Genomic DNA, 20,942 nt, shown 5'->3' on the forward strand with positions numbered 1-20,942 from the left:
GAGGGAGCAGGAAACGGCACCGATACAGTCATTAAAGTACCGGAAAAAGAGTTGGGTGAGGGGACCCGAGTAGGACTGGAACAAAGAATGTTTGACATATCCCACAAAAAGACAGGCATAACTAGGACCTATGCAGGTAACCACAGCAACACCTTTTACTTGAAGGAAGTGAGTGGAATTGAAGGAGAAGTTGTTCAATGTGAGAACAAGTTCAGCCAGGCAGAGGAGGGTGGTGGTGGATGAGGACTGGTTGGTCCTCTGTTCAAGGAAGAAGCGGAGAGCCCTCAAACCATCCTGGTGGGGGATGGAGGTGTAGAGAGATTGGATATCCATAGTGAAGAGGAGGTTCTGATGAACATTAACTCTGCTTCTCTCTCCACAGATGCTGCCAGACCTGCTGAGTATTTCCAGTATTTCTTGTTTTTTTATTTCAAATTTCCAGCATCTGCAGTATTTTGCTTTTATTATCATATTAGTGAAGAGGAGGCCGCTGAAGCCAGGAACCTGGAAATTGTCAAAATGACATAGGGAGTCAGAAAAGTCATGGATGTAGGTGGGAAGAGACTGGACTGGGGAGAAAAGATCGAGTCAAGATAGGAAGAAATAAGATCAATGGGGCAGGAACAGGCTGAAATGATGGGTCTGCCAGGGCAGTCCTGTTTGTGGATTTTAGGAAGGAGGTAGAAGCGGGCTGCCTGGAATTGCGGGTTGTCTAATTTGCATGCTTCTTCATTCTTTGAATAATGGCCATTCTTCACATGAAGTTTTATTAGGAAGTGATTAGTCCACTAACAAATACATGCATAAAGATCAAAATCCATTCCAAGTAGCAAAAAGGGGTTTTGTGATACGTCCCAGTAGCCAGAATACAGATTACGGGTTCTCTGTTACAATCCCTGGGTCTTACTCTCATTTACTTAGGCACTGGGCAGAAATAAGGTAGATTTTGGATTGTACAGGATACAACATCTACTTATAGGAATTTCCAGTATTGCTGAATCTGAAAAAATATCTCACACAATAATCCCAAAACATGACAAGCTGCTTCATTGCTACTTGGCATGGGCACAATCATTTTCTTGTAACATTACAAGGTTGTTTATCTCAAAAGCAGAGATTTCTATCATGGGAGGATGATCATATTGACGTATCACTGAAATTCATTGGTGATATTATCTGCAGCAAAGTGGCTAGCTCTTGGACCCCTGATTCTGAGCCAAATCCGCACATGACCTTGTAAATGCCACAATCAGCCTTGCCCCAGGCAGCCACTGGGAAAATCATCACCAGGTGGTAGCAGGGGAACTGGGCCATGGGAATATGTTTGATGTATCCCTCTGGAAACAATGCTCATTGCAGTCCTTTGAGACCACTGAACCACATTTGAAGCCCAACAGTACTATGCACAGAGTGTTTCGTTGGATTTTGCCAATGGATTATTGTCCAAGGATTTCCCCCCCCCGCCCCCCCAATATGATGCATGACATCGTTTGAGTTAGTTCTAAATGGCTTAAGATCTCGAACACCTGGCTTCCCGGAACAGTCAAATGGAGGAGTGGTTCCTTCTGTAAGAGAATTAGCCAGGCACAGTGATGACATGCAGTGGAGCAGAATGCCATTTAAATGATGTTTGTAGCAGAATCTAATGCATAAACAGCCTTGATACCATGGACTGCATCTGATCTTTAATCAGTGCACAGAATGTTCATAGAAGGACTGTGGAGGGAACTCACTACTCTTTGGAACTGAGGTAGCCCTGAGGCAGGCAAAGCTGCTTATAACTTGCTTCACAGCACCATATACAGGTGTAACTCCTTGTGAGTGCATCACATGTCCCAGGCTATCCATGCATTTGGAACATAGGAACAGGAGTAGGCCATTCAGCGTTCAAGTCTGTTCAAATCCCTATTCAGGCAATTCCAAGACAGAATCTTGAGTGGAGCACTTTTTGTGTTCAAATAAATAATGAAAAGTAATCTTGGAGTCTGTTATTAAGATGTGGTTCCAAAGAATCTTGCTAAAAATGTGGGCTTTTAAGATCGTGATGCGCAGGGAGTGGTGGGATGGGGCGGGAGGCGGGGGGGGGGGGGTGAAATTGAGGAACATGCGAGAATCAAGGAAGTCATGTTTGTTCATGGCTTTTTACCCCAGCCACTGAATTACAATTTTATTTCCGGGCTTCCCAACTAATTAGCGTCAGCAGGTGTACAGATAGCTGCATGATGCAATTTCAACTCAGGTATACAAAGGGACCTGCCAAACATGCCATTTGAAAGCATTTGTAGTTGGTAGCCAAGGGAAGGAAATGGGAGAATGGAGTCAAGAAGGTCAAAGACTGTGCCTCGGTTCAGTGACAGCTCCCTTGATATGTTGCTGGGGGCTATGAAGACCCGGAGGGTTGTACTATTCATTAGAAACAGGAGGAAGAAGCCGGCTGGGGACACCAAGAAGACATGGCTGGAGGTAACAGAGATGTTCAGCAACAAAAGCCTAGAACCACATTCATGGATGCAATGTAGGAAGCGGTTCAATGGTCTAAGCAGGGAAGGAAAGGTGAGAGCAACGGTACTTTCATCAGAACTGAATTCTGATGAAAGGTCACAGACCTGAAATGTTAACTCTGTTTCTCTCTCCACAGATGCTGCCATTCTGCTGCATATTTCCAGCATTTTCAGTTTTTATTTCAGATTTCCAGCAGTATTTTACATTTGTGCTGTGGTACATTCCTCCTAAAGGGCATATTACCCCAACCCCCTCACTCAGCCTTCTCAAGCCTACCTGGTAAAGTGTGACCACCTAATCCAGTTTACAGCAGGTCTTGTTCCAGCAGGCTGCAAATGTCTGCCATCACTTGAGACACCCTGAGCCTCCTGAGACACTGGTATCCCGACATGTCGAGGAAGCTTATCCTCTGCCAATGAACCCTGTGTGCCAGATGTAGCCTCCTATGAACTGCATCTCTCACTGATCTCCTTTATCCTGTGGATCTGCAGGTCTTTCAGCAGCAGGCTGTTGCTGATGCAGGTCCTGCATCTCCTGGCTTTGCTGGTGGTCATCTTGGCCCTCATCTGAGGTCCAAAGTAACACATAATAAGCGGCAACCTTGCTGATATGGTAAAAAGAGCAGATCAGACTTCTGAACTTCCAAAGTGTAGGTGACAATTCCAATGTGCGTAAAATTACCTCCAAAGCGTGTAAAAGTAACCTCTCAGCATAAATAGTGTGAACAAAGCCTTTCACAAGCAAGAAAGCAGCTGTGCGGTTTCAGTACTTATTGGCATATTTTCCTGTCATATCTTCAGTGCTGTCAATTGCTGCTTTCTTCTTGCCTTACTTTCACTGGTGAGTTCCAGGTAGCCTGGGAAACCTGTGGAGCTAAAGTTAAACTACAAAATCCATGTTAAATTCACTGTAATTGGCTTATTAACATATTGAAATTGACAACCTTTCTTGTCCAAGGGGGTTGTTTGCACACAGCCTAACGTGCTGCAGTTAAATGCAGAAGTCAGCAGGTTGGAGCCAGCTTCCCAATATACTTCATTTTCCCCAGTTTTCATCTCCCACCCGCACCTAAACACACATACTTGTGCACATTGATAGTCTTCCCTATATGCCAACTCCATCCATGAGGGCATGTCTGCAAAAAGCTGTAGCTGTGGCCGGTAAGGTGTTTAAGAAATTGTTGTATCTGCACTAAGGAATCTAGGCGAAGCACTGTGCTCGCTTCATTAACTCTTTATGTGAGAATCAGTGCCCAATGAGCTCATCTGTGATGCCATTTTCGAGTCTGGAGGCCAAAGGACTCTGCTAAGTTAGAGTGCCAGACAGTTTTTTTTGAAACAATAAAACTATTTTTGTTGTTGCACTGAAACCCTCATTCACTAGCCTGAGCATCTCAACTATTTACTGTTCTCTGCGGTATCTTTTGCATTTAAGCCGATTGAGAGCAACACCGTTGAATACTTTCTCCTTCCAATCTTTTGAAATTGGTGTTTACGGTTATAGGACTCCTGAAGTTTAAAGAGCATATATAATAGAACTGTAAAAGAGCTTTATTTTAAAAAGCACAGCTAAAAGGCACCAAAAATCAATTCAAAACAAAATAAAATCACTGAGGGTGGGTGGGGGATGAAAATCTGCTTATGCTATTGTGGAGATTCTTGCTCAAGATGGGAGCAGGAAAGCACATGTCACCACCCAACTTGATGCAAAAAATGTTAATATGAATGGAGTTTCCTTAGAACTAAATCAAGCTTGAGCAAGCTCTTATAATGAAGAATGAAGACTGTACCTACAAGTAAATTTCAATGGTCTCATAACTTACACACTGAATTGGTTTTGCTTTTAAACCAAAATGGCAACTGCAAAATAGATAGGTTACTTATGAACAGGTGTGTCGAAAATGCAAGCGTGTGAATTTTGTGAAAAGTTAATGCATACAGATTAAAATTAAAATCAAAACCTTCAATGTCAAATCTTGCCTCAAGAAACTCAATAATGAGTTTGCCCAATGTGGAACGCTGATTTCTGCCAGGAGTTAGGGAATCACAATCATCTATTTCTGAGGAAAACCTTCCCAAATTAGCTTCGACAACGGGCTGCATTGTTCAATGGAATAAGGTTTTCAGAGAATTATTTTTTGCACCTTGCAGGTCGTGCTGACTTTTCATTGCCCCAGAAATGACATTGCTTGAGGGACAATCAGCAGCAGCAAAATTTGCACCAACCTAACTTGGCTGGTAGGAAAGAAACATGACCAGATCAGACTGCAGATTTTATTTCACAGGCCATGTGGAGAATGGATGGCTAATCTGCTTCCTGCCAGATGGGTCAGGTTGAAATGACCCATCCCCCAACCCCAACTAAGCTGGTTGAAAAATATGATTTTCTAAATTTTATAAATGGAATTTAAAAGTTTTTAAAAAAGCAAAGAACTTTAAGGAAGGTAAATAGAAGCTCTGCAATGCCACTTTTTAAGCATGTTGCCTTGTATACTTTACAATCTTGCTGGAAGTAGAAATTAATTGAAAATGTCTGAAAAAAATTAAAACAATTCAGCAGTATTTTTCCTGATTTTAAATGACACTTCTAAGCTATATTATAACTAGGCATCATTTCACTTTCACAGATGGTACGGTAAGTTCATTTTCCAATGTGCTGTTTTAAAATACATATTTTTTTCTTTGAAACTGAAAGAGATGCCAAGCATCTGCTGGATGTTGTATTAATCCAGCAGTTAGCCTTTATTTTTATTCACTCACGGAATGTGGGCATCACTTGAAAAACCAGCATTTATTGCCCATCCCTAATTGCTGTTGGGAGAGAATTTGAGGACTTTAACTCAGTGACGATGAAGGAATGCTGAAATATTTCTAAATCAGGACAGTGTATGACTTGGAGGAGAACTTGGAGGTAGTAGCACACCCTTTTGCCTGCTGTCCTTGTCATAGAGTCATAGAGTTGTACAGCATAGAAACAGGCCCTTCGGCCCATCGTGTCTGTGCCGGCCATCAAGCACCTAACTATTCTAATCCCATTTTCCAGCACTTGGCCCGTAGCCTTGTATGCTATGGCGTTTCAAGTGCTCATCTAAATACTTCTTAAATGTTGTGAGGGTTCCTGCCTCTGCCACCTCTTCAGGCCGTGTGTTCCAGATTCAAACCACCCTCTGAGTGAAAAAACCTTTCCTCAAATCCCCTCTAAACCTCCTGCCCCTTACCTTAAATCTATGCCCCCTGGTTATTGATCCCTCCGTTAAGGGATATTCCTATCTAGCCTATCAATACTCCTCATAATTTTGTATACCTCAATCATGTCCCCCCTCATCCTTCTCTGCTCTAAAGAAAACAACCTGAGCCTTTTTCAGTCTTTCTTCATAGCTGAAATGCTTCAGCCCAGGCAACATCCTGGTGAATCTCCTCTGTACCCTCGCCAGGGCAATCACATCTTCCCTATAGTGTGGTGCCCAGAACTGCACACAGTACTCCAGCTGTGGCCTAACTACCGTTTTATACAGCTCCATCATAACCTCCCTGCTCTTATATTCTATGCCTCGGCTAATAAAGGCAAGTATCCCATATGCCTTCCTAACCACCTTATCTACCTGTGCTGTTGCCTTCAGTGATCTATCGACAGGTAGACCAAGGTCCCTCTGATCCTCTGTACTTCCTAGGGTCCTACCATCCATTGTATATTCCCTTGCCTTGTTAGTCCTCCCAAAATGCATCCCCTCACACTTCTCAGGATTAAATTCCATTTGCCACTGTTCTGCCCATCTTACCAGCCCATCTATATTGTTATGTAATCTAAGGCTTTCCTCCTCATTATTTCCGACACCACCAATTTCCGTGTCATCTGCGAACTTACTGATCATGCTTCCTATATTCACATCTAAATCATGAATGTACATTACAAACAGCAAGGGTCTCAGCACCAATCCCTTTGGTACACCACTGGTCACAGGCTTCTACTCGCAAAAACAACCCTCGACCATCACCCTCTGTTTCCTGCCACTAAGCCAATTTTGGATCCAATTTGCCAAATTGCCCTGGAACCCATGGGCTCTTACCTTCTTAAACAATCTCCCATGTGGGACCTTATCAAAAACCTTACTGAAGTCCAGGTAGACTACATCAACTGCTTTACCCTCATCGACACATCTAGTCACCTCCTCTAAAAATTCAATCAAGTTAGTTAGACATGATCTCCCCCTGACAAAGTCATGCTAACTATCCCTGATTAATCCCTGCCTCTCCAAGTGGAGATTAATCCTGTCCCTCAGAATTTTTTCCAATAGTTACCCTCCCACTGATGTTCGACTCACTAGCCTGTAATTACCTGGTTTATTCCTGCTACCCTTTTTGAATAATGGTACCACATTCGCAGTCCTCCAATCCTCTGGTACTTCTCCTGTGGCCAGAGAGGATTTGAAAATCTGTGTCAGAGCCCCTGCTATCTCCTCCCTTGCCTCACATAACAGCCTGGGATACATCTCATCTGGGCCTGGGGATTTATACACTTTAAGCCCACTAAAACAGCTAATACTTCCTCCCTTTCAATGCTAATATATTCAAATATATCACAATCCCCCTCCCTGATCTCTACACCTACATTGTTCTTCTCCATTGTGAACACAGATGAAAAGTAATCATTTAAAACCTCACCTATGCCCTCTGGCTCCACACACACATTGCCACTTTGGTCCCAATGGACCCTACTCTTTCCCTGGTTATCCTCTTGCCCTTAATATACTTATAAAATGTCTTAGGATTTTCCTTTATCTTCCCTGCCAGTGTTTTTTCATGACCCCTCTTCACTCTCATTACTTTTTATTTTAAGTACCCACTTACACTTTGTGTACTCCTCTAGTGTCTCCACTGTTTTCAGTACTCTGAATCTGACATAAGCCTCCTTTATTTTCCCTGATCCAATCCTAGATGGTAGAGGTCACGGATTTGGGAGGTACTGTCAAAGAAGCCTTGGTGAGTTGCTGCAATATATCTTGCAGTTGATAAAAACTGCAGCCTCATTACGCCAATGGTGGTGGGGCGATTTGTTAAGGTGGTAGATGGGGTGCCGATCAAGCGGGCTGCTGTGTCTTGGATGGTGTTAAACTTCTTGACTGTCATTGGACTGGCACTCATCCAGGCAAGTGGAGAGTATTTCATCACACTTCTGAATTGCGCCTTGTAGATGGTGGAAAGGCTTTTGGGAATCAGGAGGTATGTTGTTCGCCACAGAATACCCAGCCTCTGACCTGCTCTTGTAGCCACAGTATTTATCTGGGTGGTCCAGATTTTTTTTTCATTATTCGTGATTGGGATATGAGCATTGTTGGCAAGGCCAGCATTTACTGCCCATTCCTAATTGCCCTTGAACTGAGTGGCTTGCTAGACCATTTCAGAGTCAACCACATTGCTGTTAAGCTTCTAGTCAATGATCACTTCAGGGTACAACAATCAAATTCAATCATGGGATGGGCATCATGTTCTGGACATCCCTAAATTGTATTACTTGTACAGCTGATTTCCCTATCAATCAGTTATTCCCCTGAGGTGTCGAACATACAAAGGGTGCTGGTTTAGAAATATTTGGCCCACAGGTCCCAACTTTTCCATCCATTAATTTAAAAGGATAAAGTCAGAGAATATGGGCCCATAATTTCCCAAGCTGTGCTCCTCACTAGGAGCAACCAATTGGGGAATTTACCCTTCTATCCCACATTGGAGAGATGCAAGTAGAATTTAGCAGCATTGATATACAACTGGGAACCGAAAGAACATTATTAAAGTGAGCACACTGTCACACAATTGTAAAGTGTACTTCCCTCCATGATCGTGACCAAAATCAGGCAGGCTTATGGCAGAAATTACAAGAACATGCACCAATGAGGTCTACCGTCACCTCAGCCAGGATTTCCTACCACTGCTTGCTCCTGGCCACAAGTGGTGGCAGGTGGATGAAATCTAGGTCCTGGTGAATTTTTCATCTTCCTACCTAGTACCACTATTTCCCTGGCTTATCATGGGAAAGGTGGCAACTGGCCCCACGAAGTGACAGTCACTGCCTTAATGGCTGGAATCTTTCGGGCTTACAAAATTCACAGGCGTTGGGACTACTTCTGGGTCCCAATCCCGCCCATGTCAGAGATCCACCCGCCTGCCAATTAACAGGCCTCTTCCACGTTTGCTGTCCAATTAGGGACAGCGGGAGGCACATGGACGCAGGAGGCTCAATCACACAGCCCAATGGGAGAGCCAGCCAACAGCACCACAGGACAGGTGAATGCTCCTCAGAGCAAGAGGGCATCACAAAACGGAGGCACACACAAAAAGGTCCAAACGGCATATGCAAAATGAAGGCTCAGAACTGTCAGGGGCATCAGTTAGAGGGGGAACGCCTCCACATGAATGGATTTGGCCATGGATGTATCACATACAACCTTTCTGATGCTTTATACTGGTATGTGCAACAGACTATGATAGTACTAGGACTTCCCACTGTGATGCCACCTATGAAGCGTTGCCAGGTTCCTGACGCAGCAAGGGGCCTGTCTGACACCAGCAAACTTGGCTCCCTCTCCGCTGTAATTGAGGCTTTAAGTATCTTAATTGCCTGCGGTTCCCAATTCCACTGACAGCCTGCCCCTGGGAAATTCGCCTGCAGCAGGGCCACATCGTGGAGCAGTACTAACAGGGTTTTCTGCTATCTTCCCATCCCTCCACCACCTCCAAACCACTTTCAAGGGGTTGGGAACATTCCAGCCAATGTATCCCCATGGAAACAGAGGGTCTTGCACCAACCTATTCCTCCTTTACTCTGTTCCCAATGAATTACTTGTAGAAAGCATTGGTCTCTATCACAGCCTTCATTGGGCTTTGTTTCAAGGCTGTTCTGCTCCTTTAAAGTTCTTTGCTGGATATTCTGAATTCTTGTTTCTTCTCCAACACTGTCAGGGGTTCTCTCCTTTCCAGTTAGGGACTCCTTTTTGACAGCAGGGATCCCATCTGGAGCCCACTGTATATTCTTAATGTGCTCTAACGTAGAAAAATGATCAGGCCTGCTGTGGCTACAGAAGGGCAGACAGAAGTCCTGTCCATCGAAACTCCACCCTGAAGAATTGAATTAACACCCTCCAGGCGCTCCTCTTCATGCATTTTACAGCACATCTGCATTTCTTTTAAATTTTTTGTTATTAGTTTCACTCCTTTGGCAAAACTTAATTCACGTCTATAATGTGCTACATGTGATGTTCTACATAGTCATTGACCTGAAGCGTTAACTCTGTTTTTCTCTCCACTGAAGCTGCCTGATCTGTTAATTGTTTCCAGCATTTTCGCTTTTTTACTTCAGAGTTCCAGCATCTGCAGTATTGTTCTTTTGTTTTAGCCCTCAATGAATAGTTACACAGCTCCGATTTTTTAACTAGGCCCCGAATCCTTGCTTTTATTTCTGATGACCTTGATAATCTTAGAAATAGCAAACTCAAATCAGAGCAATACTTCTATTGACTGGACCCAGTCTCAAGAGCATTAACTGAAGGAAGCACTGACCTTGCATCAGATTTTCTGGTGAATTTGTTACCTACTATAGAATAGGAGAACACGTGTCCCCTCCTTGAGCCCTCATGTTGCAAGCTGCTGGCCTCAGTAATGATGAATAGCCATGCCAAGTAAATAATGGGCATTTATCAAAAAGGAGGAAATTCATCACATTACTTATGCTGCTCTCGTACATCATTTGAAACCAGTTCAAAAATGGTAAATTCTTGAAAGCTCTCAGCACTACTTCCATATTCAGAATAGTAATTTTATTTCATATTAATAGAGAATGTGAGGATTCACCGAAGAGGCCTAGGTCTTTCTTCCATTCAATGTACTTGAACACACAACCTTGCGTGGTGTGCACATGTCTGTTGTTGGCCCTGCTCACATACATAATCCTACAGGAATGGGAGAACATACGTCCCAACATGTTCAAGATCTAGATGTTGTAGCATGTGAATCTCTGAAGATTGCACCCACAGCTATGAGACTATTTGAATTTCAGGAATTTACCATTTTTGGACTGGTTTCAAATGATGTACGAGAGCAGCATAAATAATGTGATGAGTTTCCTCCTTTTTGATAAATGCCCATTATTTACTTGGCATGGCTATTCATCATTACTGAGGCCACCAGCACGCAACATGAGGGTTCAAGGAGGGGACATGTGTTCTCCTATTCTATAGTAGGTAACAAATTCTCCAGAAATTCTGAGACTATTTCAAAAGCAAATTTAGGGTTAAGGTCAGCCTGAGTAAATACAAAAAAAAATCCCATACTGTCTTTGTATAAGGTCTTGATTTGGTTTCTACAAAACAGGAAAAAAAGAGCAAAATACTGCAGATGCTGGAAATCTGAAATAAAAACAGAAAATTCTAGAAACATTCAGCAAGTCAGGCAGCATCCGTGAGGACAGAAAGGTCAAGACCCTTCATCAGAACAGGACAGATGTCTCACTGTGGTCTGTGGAATCTTGCTGTGCATTATATAGCTGTTGTATTTACTTACATAACACCAGCGACTCCACCTCAACGTCCCTCATCTATGTTAAGCATTTGGTACGTCTTTGAGCTGTAACATGGCACTGATTAAATCATGATGTTCTCTATTCAATTATGTTCTAAGTTCTCTTCTGTTACAGTTATTCAGCACTTAAGCTGGCTGCTCATTGGATTGAATCATCCAAGATGGTTACCAGAACTGATTGAAATGTGGAATACTCAAGAAAATCTGGCTCTTGTCTAAGAATAACTTGTGCTCTAAAAACTTTCATCTGCCAGTGATTACATTTTGTAGTCTGGCAGGAGTGAGAAAAACAAAACAAGACTGTTGCTGTTAGGAACATAGCATGAATGAAATAAATGACCAGTTAATCTGTTTTGGTGGTAGCCGAGGGCACCAGGTGAACTCTACTACTCTTACTCAGTGCCATGGGATTATTCACATCCACCTCAGAGGGCAGTTGGGGCCTCAGTGTAATATAACATCCAGAGGCTAACACCTTAAACAGTGCAGCACCTCCTCAGTAAGGCAATGAAGTATGATTTTAGATTAGGTGTTCAAATCTCCCGAGTGGGATTTGAATCTATGACACTGATTCAGAAGTGAGAGTGCTACCACCAAGCCAAGGCTGGCATTCAGTAACAACATTTAGGAATACTACTTTTTTCTGTAGAAGATCACAGCACATTGGGCCTACTTTTACGTGTGAAAGAGGAAGTTGTGACTGCATTGCACTTATATGATATATAAATGTGACATGACTTTTTTTTCTAGATTGTTACACTTAGTAAAACAACAAACTTTCATTTATATAGCACCTTACAATGTCTGTAGGAATCCCAAAACACTTTAAACTTCAAAAGTAATTTGTTGGGTGTGATCATTGTATAACATGAGCCAATTTGAATACAGCAAAGTTCCTTACACAGCACTTTAAATGTATGATTAGTTAATTTCTCCTGGCTTCCACCCTATCACAGACCTTCCCTTTTGTTCCTTTTCCCACCCTCCCCCCTTTCAATTGTACAAGACCTATTATATTTCTAAGTTTTCCCAGTTCTGATGAAGCGTCATAAACCTGAAAAATTAACTTGTCTTTTCTCTCCCCAGATGCTGCCAGACCTGCTGAGTATTTCCAGCATTTTCAGTTTTTAGTTCAGATTTCCAGCATCTGCAGTGTTTTGTTTTTGGATAAGTTAATTTATTTTTGGTGGTTGATTGAGGTTAAAGTATTTCCTTATTTGTGGTTAAGGGTCCATCTTACTTTTAGAAAAATCATTAAATATTTATTAACATTTTAGTTCGTGGTATTGTTAGTACCTAAAAGGAACCATTTAAATGTTTTGAAGATGTTATTTTAGGTGCAATGCTGAAGGTACTTTCTATCCTTTTCTGACATTAATAGAAAATCAGGTTGTATGTTTATTAGGTCTAATTTAGGAACAAAAAAGGAATAGACCAGGCAGCCATTGAGCCTGTCCCACCACTGAATTAGATCATGGTTGATCTGTATCTTAACTCACCTCGGTACCATAACATTTAATAAGTTTTAAAAAAATCACCCTTTCAAACAGCAATAGCACTCAATGAAAGTAGGACCCTGTTTAGAATGCCTCTTTATCTTCACAGAATATGTTGAAATTGAAGCTGATGGATTACACAAACATCTTAAATGAGAAAGAAGTTCTCATTAAACAAAAGAACAAGGAAGGTATGAGAATGAAGTATTAGTTGCATGTGGCAAGAAGCAGTACTTTGATTACTCTATTGTCATAAAACAGATTAATGTCAACAGAGTATGCACTATAGGGTTAAATGGAACAATCTTCCTGTCATGAATGTTCACTCCAAAAGTAACTAAAACGTTTCTTGTGCTCCGATAAGTAAACCGCAAGACATTGACAGGATTATAAAAAACAAGATAATCCAAATTCTAGCTTTATACTGTGTATTTACTGCAATTATGGGGCTGAATTTCACTACCTGCTTGAAATGGGTGTGTAATCAGTGGCATACCCAGACTACCTGCCCAGCAGCTAAACCATTCTGTTTTGGGCTTTATTGTCAAACAGGGAGCTCAATGAAGCTTGCTGTTAGTGGGAGGGCATAATATTGGTGGCTCCCACATTAAGCCAGCAGGTTACATATTGGGAGAGGGCCTCAAATGGGCTAGCATCTGTCCGCAGCTTTTTAAAAATTACATTTTCTGAGCCATTTTTTGAGCTGCCTGCAGTGACCCTTTCAAGAACTACTGATTAGAACATTTAATGCCTTGGAGAACTGGGCGGATTGTGCACAGCACACACTCCACCCACTTTAACCTGAAAATTAAAATGAGGTCCAAAAACTGGCATAGGAACCCAAATTATTATTTGATCAGCCAGCTCCCCCATTTAATAGGTCGGTTTGACAATTGTATCGAGCGGGCTAAAGTCTTCCAAGGAGCAGCTGGGTTGTTCTCTCCCATGATTTCCGATTGATGGCTGGCTATTTTCAAGTGAGAAACAGGAGGCTGGCAATTGAAAATCACTGTCTAAGTTTTCTAAGTACAAAGCTTCAAGATATTTATTTGCACTGTAAATACAGGTACTGATTCAAGTGCCTTTTCAGTGTCGTACTTGGCTATTTTCATGCCCTTTCCTTCTTTTAAAGACTTTTCACTGGCTTACTGAGGTGACATTTTAGCATCATCCACCAGTTTTACACTTCTACTCAGCTTTTCAAAAAAACTTGTTTGTAGACTATTAAACTCATTAGCTGACTTTCTGCGACAGCAGTCACCATAACTGATCTTAGTCAGTATTTATGAACGACCTTCTTCCCTCTCTTTGTTTTGCTTTGCTTTACATAGGTTCAAGAAAGCAGCTCACCACCACCTTCTCAAGGGCAGTTGGGGATGGACAATAAATGCTGGCCGAGCCAGTGACACCCACATCCCACGAATGAATAAAACGAAAGGTACTTGCCGACATTCCGGTTTCCAGCCAAAGCATTACTCTATCTTATCTCTTTTCAGATGCTGCTGAAACTATTGTGCATTTTCAATTTCAAACTTGTGTTCAACTCACCTTAGCATGTCCTGCCTTTGTTATCAAAGCCATATCAAACAGCTGTCCAGTGTAATATTGTACTCCGCTGAGCATAATCACAGCAATACTGTCACCTTCCTTTTCTATTGTAGATAAAATATCTTCTGTTCTCAGGGTTGCTTCTCCCTAGAAACAAACAATTGATCATGCTTTTTGATAAAAAAATATAAGAAACGGAATTATAGTTGTTATGATCTGGAAACATCTGTCCTTAGAATATTTTGCAGTTTAATGTGGACTCCAAGATCAGATTTCAGCACAATTCCAAAGAATTCATGAAACTCCAAAGCAAGTCAGAAAATCTAATACCTTCCATTATTTTTACATTAGTCATTCATTTCCAAATTAAACTATCTACTCTAAATACATGACTGGTATTTATGCCATGTTGACAGAAACATTTCACATCAGTCAAAATAAAGCAGACTGCTGTTAGGGAGTATCAAAAAATAGCTAGGTTAGTGCACTGCTGTTAGGGTGCATGTGTTAGTTAATAGCTGGAAATTAGAAAAACAGAAATTTAAGATCAAAATTTAAGTAGCTACCTTCTAATTAAATAAGACATGTCAGCAGAAGCAAAGTAAGAAGCTGAGTCTGCTGTTTAGTTTCATTTTTAAGCAGTAAGACATATTGTATTACCGAGGTTTAAATTAGTACAGTAAGTGCTGGTGAGACGAGGCAATAATTTAAAAAAATTAAGAAAATAATTTATGAGTTATTTAAAACACAATCAGGATGGCAGGGCAGGTGATGTGTTGCAGCTCCAGTATGTGAGAGCTCTTGGACACCATAGTGATCCATGGATGTGTCTATAGCTCAAGGAGCTTTAGCTCAGAGTAGATGAGCTGGAGGCCAAGCTACAGACACTATGATGCATCAGGGAGGAGGAAAGTTACCAGGACACTTTGTTCCAGAAGGCAGTCACACCCCATAGGATGCAGTCTTCTGATTTGGTCAGTGGTTCGGGACAGGGAAATGTGATTGCGAGTGAGGCAGGTAAGTGGATCGAGAAGGCAAAAGTGGAGGAGCCTAAGTCCTTACAATTGTCCAACAAGTCTGAAGTCATTTCAGCTTGTGTGAATGAGAGCGAGGGCTGCAGGGTGGATGAGCAAACTGACCATGGCATTGTGGTACAGGAAGCCATTCAAGCGCGTGGAGTAAATAGGAATGTAGAGGTAGTAGGGGATAATATAGTCAGGGGGATAGACACAGTTCTCTGCAGTCAAGAGCAAGAATCCAGAAGACTGTGTTGCCTGCCCGGTGCCAGGGTTTGGGACATCGGCCCAAGGCTGGACAGGAACTTGCAGTGGGACAGGGAGGATCCACATGGTCCACATGGCTATTAGGCAGGAACAGGGGTGCATAAATTGGGAACAGATGTTCTCAGGGAAATGCACGACAGAAATGTGGAGGTTGTTTAGGGAGCACTTGCTGCGACTGCTGGATAGGGTTGTCCCGATAAGGCAAGGAAGGGATGGTAGGGTGAAGGAACCTTGGATGACAAGAGATGTGGAAGAGCTAGTCAAGAGGAAGAAGGAAGCTTACTTAAGGTTGAGGAAGCAAGGATCAGACAGGGCTCTAGAGGGTTACAAGGTAGCCAGGAAGGAACTGAAGAATGGACTTAGGAGAGCTAGAAGGGGACATGAAAAAGTCTTGGCGGGTAGGATTAAGGAAAATCCCAAGGCGTTCTACACTTATGTGAGGAACAAGAGGATGGCCAGAGTGAGGGTAGGGCCGATCAGGGATAGTGGAGGGAACTTGTGCCTGGAGTCGGAGGAGGTAGGGGAGGTCCTAAATGAATACTTTGCTTCAGTATTCACTAGTGAGGGGGACCTGGTCGTTTGTGAGGACAGCGTGAAACAGGCTGATATGCTCGAACAGGTTGATGTTAAGAGGGAGGATGTGCTGGAAATTTTGAAAGACATGAGGACAGATAAGTCCCCGGGGCCAGACGGGATATACCCAAGGATATTACAGGAAGCGAGGGAAGAGATTACCGCGCCTTTGACGATGATCTTTGCATCCTCACTGTCCACTGGAGTAGTACCAGATGATTGGAGGGTGGCAAATGTTGTTCCCTTGTTCAAGAAAGGGAATAGGGATAACCCTGGGAATTATAGACCAGTCAGTCTTACGTCGGTAGTGGGCAAATTATTGGAGAGGATTCTGAGAGACAGGATTTATGATTATTTGGAAAAGCATGGTTTGATTAGAGACAGTCAGCATGGCTTTGTGAGGGGCAGGTCATGCCTCACAAGCCTTATTGAATTCTTTGAAGATGTGACAACACGTTGATGAAGGAAGCGCAGTGGATGTGGTGTATATGGATTTTAGCAAGGTGTTTGATAAGGTTCCCCATGGTAATCTCATTCAGAAAGTAAGGAGGCATGGGATACAGGGAAGGTTGGCTGTCTGGATACAGAATTGGCTGGCCCATAGAAGACAGAGGGTGGTAGTAGATGGAAAGTATTCAGCATGGAGCTCGGTGACCAGTGGTGTTCCGCAGGGATCTGTTCTGGGACATCTGATCTTTGTGATTTTCATAAATGACTTGGATGAGGAAGTGGAAGGCTGGGTTAGCAAGTTTGCCGATGACACGAAGGTTGCTGGAGTTGTGGATAGTGTGGAAGGCTGTTGTAGGTCGCAACGGGACATTGACAGGATGCAGAGCTGGGCTGAGAAGTGGCAGATGGAGTTCAACCTGGAAAAATGTGAAGTGATTCATTTTGGAAGGTCGAATTTGAATGCAGAATACAGGCTTAAAGACAGGATTCTTGGTAGTGTGGAGGAACAGAGGGACCTTGGGGTCCATGTCCATAGATCGCTCAAAGTTGCCACCCAAGTTGATAGAGTCGTTAAGAAAGCGTAAGGTGTGTTGGCTTTCAGTAACAGGGTGATTGAGTTTAAGAGCCGCGAGGTTATGCTGCAGCTCTATAAAGCCCTGGTTAGACCACACTTGGAATATTGTGTTCAGTTCTGGTCGGCTTATTATAGGAAGGATGTGGAAGCTTTAGAGAGGGTGCAGAGGAGATTTACCAGGATGCTGCCTGGATTGGAGGGCATGTCTTATGAAGAAAGGTTGAGGGCGCTAGGACTTTTCTCATTGGAGCGAAGAAGGATGAGAGGTGACTTGATAGAGGGGTACAAGATGATGAGAGGCATAGATAGAGTGGATAGCCAGAGACTTTTTCCCAGGGTGGAAAGGGCTATCACCAGGGGGCATAATTTTAAGGTGATTGGAGGAAGGTTTCGGGGAGATGTGAGAGGTAGGTTCTTTACACAGAGAGTGGTGGGTGCGTGGAATGCACTGCCAGCGGTGGTAATAGAAGCAGATACATTAGGGACATTTAAGCGACTCTTGGATAGGTACATGGATGGTAGTAGTATGAAGGGTATGTAGGTAGTTTGATCCTGGAGTAGGTTAAAGGTTTGGCACAACATTGTGGGCCGAAGGGCCTGTACTGTGCTGTTCTATGTTCTATGTTCACATGGGTAACAATGACATAGATAGGACTACGAAAGAGGTTCTGCCTAGACAGTATGATCAGCTAGGAGCTAAGTTAAAAAGCAGAACCTCAAAGGTAATAACCTTTGGATTATTACCTAAGCCACGAGCAAATTGGCATAGGGTAAATAAGATTAGAGCGTTAAATGCGTGGCTCAAAGATTGGTTTGAGAGAAGTGGGTTTCGATTCATGGGGCACTGGCACCAACCAGTATTGGGGGAAAGTGGGACCTGTACTGTTGGGACAGTTTTCACCTGAACCATGCTGGGACCAGTGTTCTGGCTAGTCGAATAACTGGGGTGGTAGAGAGGGTTTTAAACTAAATAGTGGGGGGAAGAAATCATGTGAGAGGAGATGTGGTAAATCAAAGGGAAACAATGAGGTAATAGAGCAGGGTAGCGATTTGGGCAATGATAACCAGAGTGTGGCAGGTAGGGACAGAACGTACAAACATCAGACTGCATCACAGATCAAAGATTGCAGAAATGGTAAAAAGACAAAGTTACAGGCTCTGCATCTGAATGCGCACAGTAATTGTAACAAAATGGATGAATTGTTAACACAGATAGAAATAAATAAGTATGACCTGATAGCCATTATAGAGACATGGTTGCAAGGTGACCAAGGCTGGCACCTGAATATTGAAGGGTATTCAACAATTTGAAAAGATACGAAGCTAGGAAATCTAAGTACAACACATCCACAGGTTCCCCATTATCCACCTTGCACGCTACTTCCTCGAAGAACTGTAATAAATTAGTTAAACATGATTTCCCTTTCACAAAACCATGTTTATTCTGTCTTATCCCATTATGATTTTCTAAGTATCCTCCATAACCTCCTTAATAACTCTAGTAATTTCCCAATTACAGATGATAGGCTACCTGGCCTATAGTTTCCCGCTTTCCGTCTCCCTCCTATTTTGAATAAAGCTGTTACAGTTTCTATTTTCCAATCCGCTGGGACACTTCCACAATCTAAGGAATTTTGGAAGGTTATAACAAAAGAATCTACTGTCTCAGGAGCCACTTCTTTTAAGACCCTAGGATTCAGACCATCTGGTTTTGGGGACTTGTCAGCCTTTAGGTCATAGAGAGATACAGCACTGAAACAGGCACTTTGGCCCACCGAGTCTGTGCCGACCATCAACCATCCATTTATACTAATCCTACATTAATCCCATGTCCCCTACCACATCCCCACCTTCCCTCAATTCTCCTATCATGTACCTACACTAGGGGCAATTTACAATGGCCAATTTACCTATCAAACTGCAAGTCTTTGGCTGTGGGAGGAAACCGGAACACCCGACGGAAACCCACACAGTCACAGGGAGAACTTGCAAACTCCGCACAGGCAGTACCCAGAACCAAACCCGGGTCGCTGGAGCTGTGAGGCTGCGGTGCTAACCACTGCGTCACTGTCTAATAGTTTTCCCAGCACCTTTTCCCTGGTGATGGTGATTGTTTAACGTTAAGGATGTCATTAGTACAGTAGAGAGAGAGGACGTCAGCTTGGATCAGTTTAACTCGAGATAAGAAACAGGAACGTTAAGAGGGCTCTTGTGGGAGTAGTTTTTAGGCACCCTCACATTTGTTACTGTAGGACAGAGTATATAGGAAGAAATAAATGGGACGTGTAAGAAAGGTACTGTAACACCCATAGGTGACTTTAATCTACGTTTAGAATGGGCCAATCAGATTGGCAAAGGTTGCCTGGAAAATGAGTTCATAGAGTGTATTCGGGACAATTTCTGGAGTAGTACATTCTAGAGCCTTCTAGGGAGCAGGCTAATCTAGACCTGGCAATGTGCAATGAAACAAGATTAATCAATAATCTCATGGTAAAAGGGCTTCGAGACAACAGCAATCATAACATGATTGAATTTCATGTTCAGTTTGAAAGGCAGAAGTGTGGGTCTAAGACTAGTGTTTTAAACCTAAATAAGGGTAATTATAAGGGTTTAAAGGCAGAGCTAGCTAAAGTGAACTGGGAAACTAGGTTAAAAGGTAGGACTGTAGAGATGCAGTGGCAGACTTTTAAGGAGATATTTAATAACACTCAGCAAAGATTTATCCCGTAAGAAAAAATGATTCTTTGACAAGGATGCATCATCCATGGCTCAATAGGAAGTTAAAGATAGTATCAAATTGATAAGATGCCACATCAAAGATTACTACACAAGATAAGAGAACATGATGTAGGGGGTAACATATTAGCATGGACTGGTCAACAGGAAGCAGACAGGAAGGAAATATGGGTCTTTATCGGGTTGGCAAGCTGTAACTAGTGAAGGGCCACAGGGATCAGTGCTGGGGTCTCAACTATTTACAATCTATATTAATGACTTGGATGAAGGGACCAAATGTATGGTAGCTAAATTTGCCAATAACACCAAGATAGGAAGGTAAGTGAGTTGTCAAGAGGAGGTTAAGAGTCTACAAAAGGATATAGATAGGTTAAATGATTGGGCAAAAATTTGGCAGATGAAGTATAATGTGGGAAAATGTGAACTCCACTTTGGCAGGAAGAACAGAAAAGATTGCAGAACTCAGGGTTCTCGGTGTCTTGTCACATAAATCACAAAAGTTAGTATGCGGGTACAACAAGTGATTAAGAAGGCAAATGGAATGTTGGCATTTAGAGCAAGGAGAATTGAGTATAAAAGTAGGGAACTTTTACTGCAGCTGTACAGGACCTTAGTGAGATCACATCTGGAGTGCTGTGTACAGTTTTGGTCGCCTTATTTGAAAAAGGATATAATTGCATTCAAAGCAGTTCAGAGAAAGTTCATTCGACTAATTCTGGGGATGAAGGGCTTATCTTATGAAGAAAGGTTGAACTGTTTGGGCCTATACTTGTTGGAGTTTAGAAAAATGAGAGCTGATCTTATTGAAACATAAGATCTTGAGGCGACTTGATAGAGTGGATACTGGGAGGATGTTTCCTCTTGTGGTGGAGATTAGAACAAGGGGACGCAGTTTAAGAATAAGAGATCTCTCTTTTAAGACAAGGATTAGGCGATTTTTCTCAAAGGGGCGTTAGTCTGTGGAATTCTCTTCCCCAGAAAGCAGGTTGGGCCATTGAATTTATTCAAGGCTGAGTGAGATAGATTTTTGATAGACAAGGGAGTCAAGGATTACAGGGGGTAGACAGGAAAGTGGAGTTGAGACCATAACCAGATCAGCCATGATCTTATCCAATGGCAGAGCAGGCTCGAAGGGCCAAATGGTCTACTCCTGCTCCTAACTTCTATGTTCCTATGGACATCGCACTTCACTCTTCGAAAATAAAAGTATTTC

The 20,942-nt window shown here is 42.6% G+C and overlaps 1 protein-coding gene across 5 annotated transcripts in view; it reads right to left on the reverse strand.

Annotated features, from left to right (window-relative positions):
* kynu (kynureninase) overlaps positions 1-20,942 on the reverse strand; it is a 283,739-nt gene that overhangs the window by 70,870 nt on the left and 191,927 nt on the right. For all 5 annotated transcript variants that reach the window (XM_068035006.1, XM_068035003.1, XM_068035005.1 and 2 more), the window contains one exon: positions 14,114-14,260. In XM_068035006.1, coding sequence (XP_067891107.1) covers positions 14,114-14,260 — 147 coding nt within the window. The remainder of the gene's footprint in view (positions 1-14,113; positions 14,261-20,942) is intronic.

This window comes from Heterodontus francisci, chromosome 7 (genome assembly GCF_036365525.1).
Source record: "Heterodontus francisci isolate sHetFra1 chromosome 7, sHetFra1.hap1, whole genome shotgun sequence".
NCBI lineage: Eukaryota > Metazoa > Chordata > Chondrichthyes > Heterodontiformes > Heterodontidae > Heterodontus > Heterodontus francisci.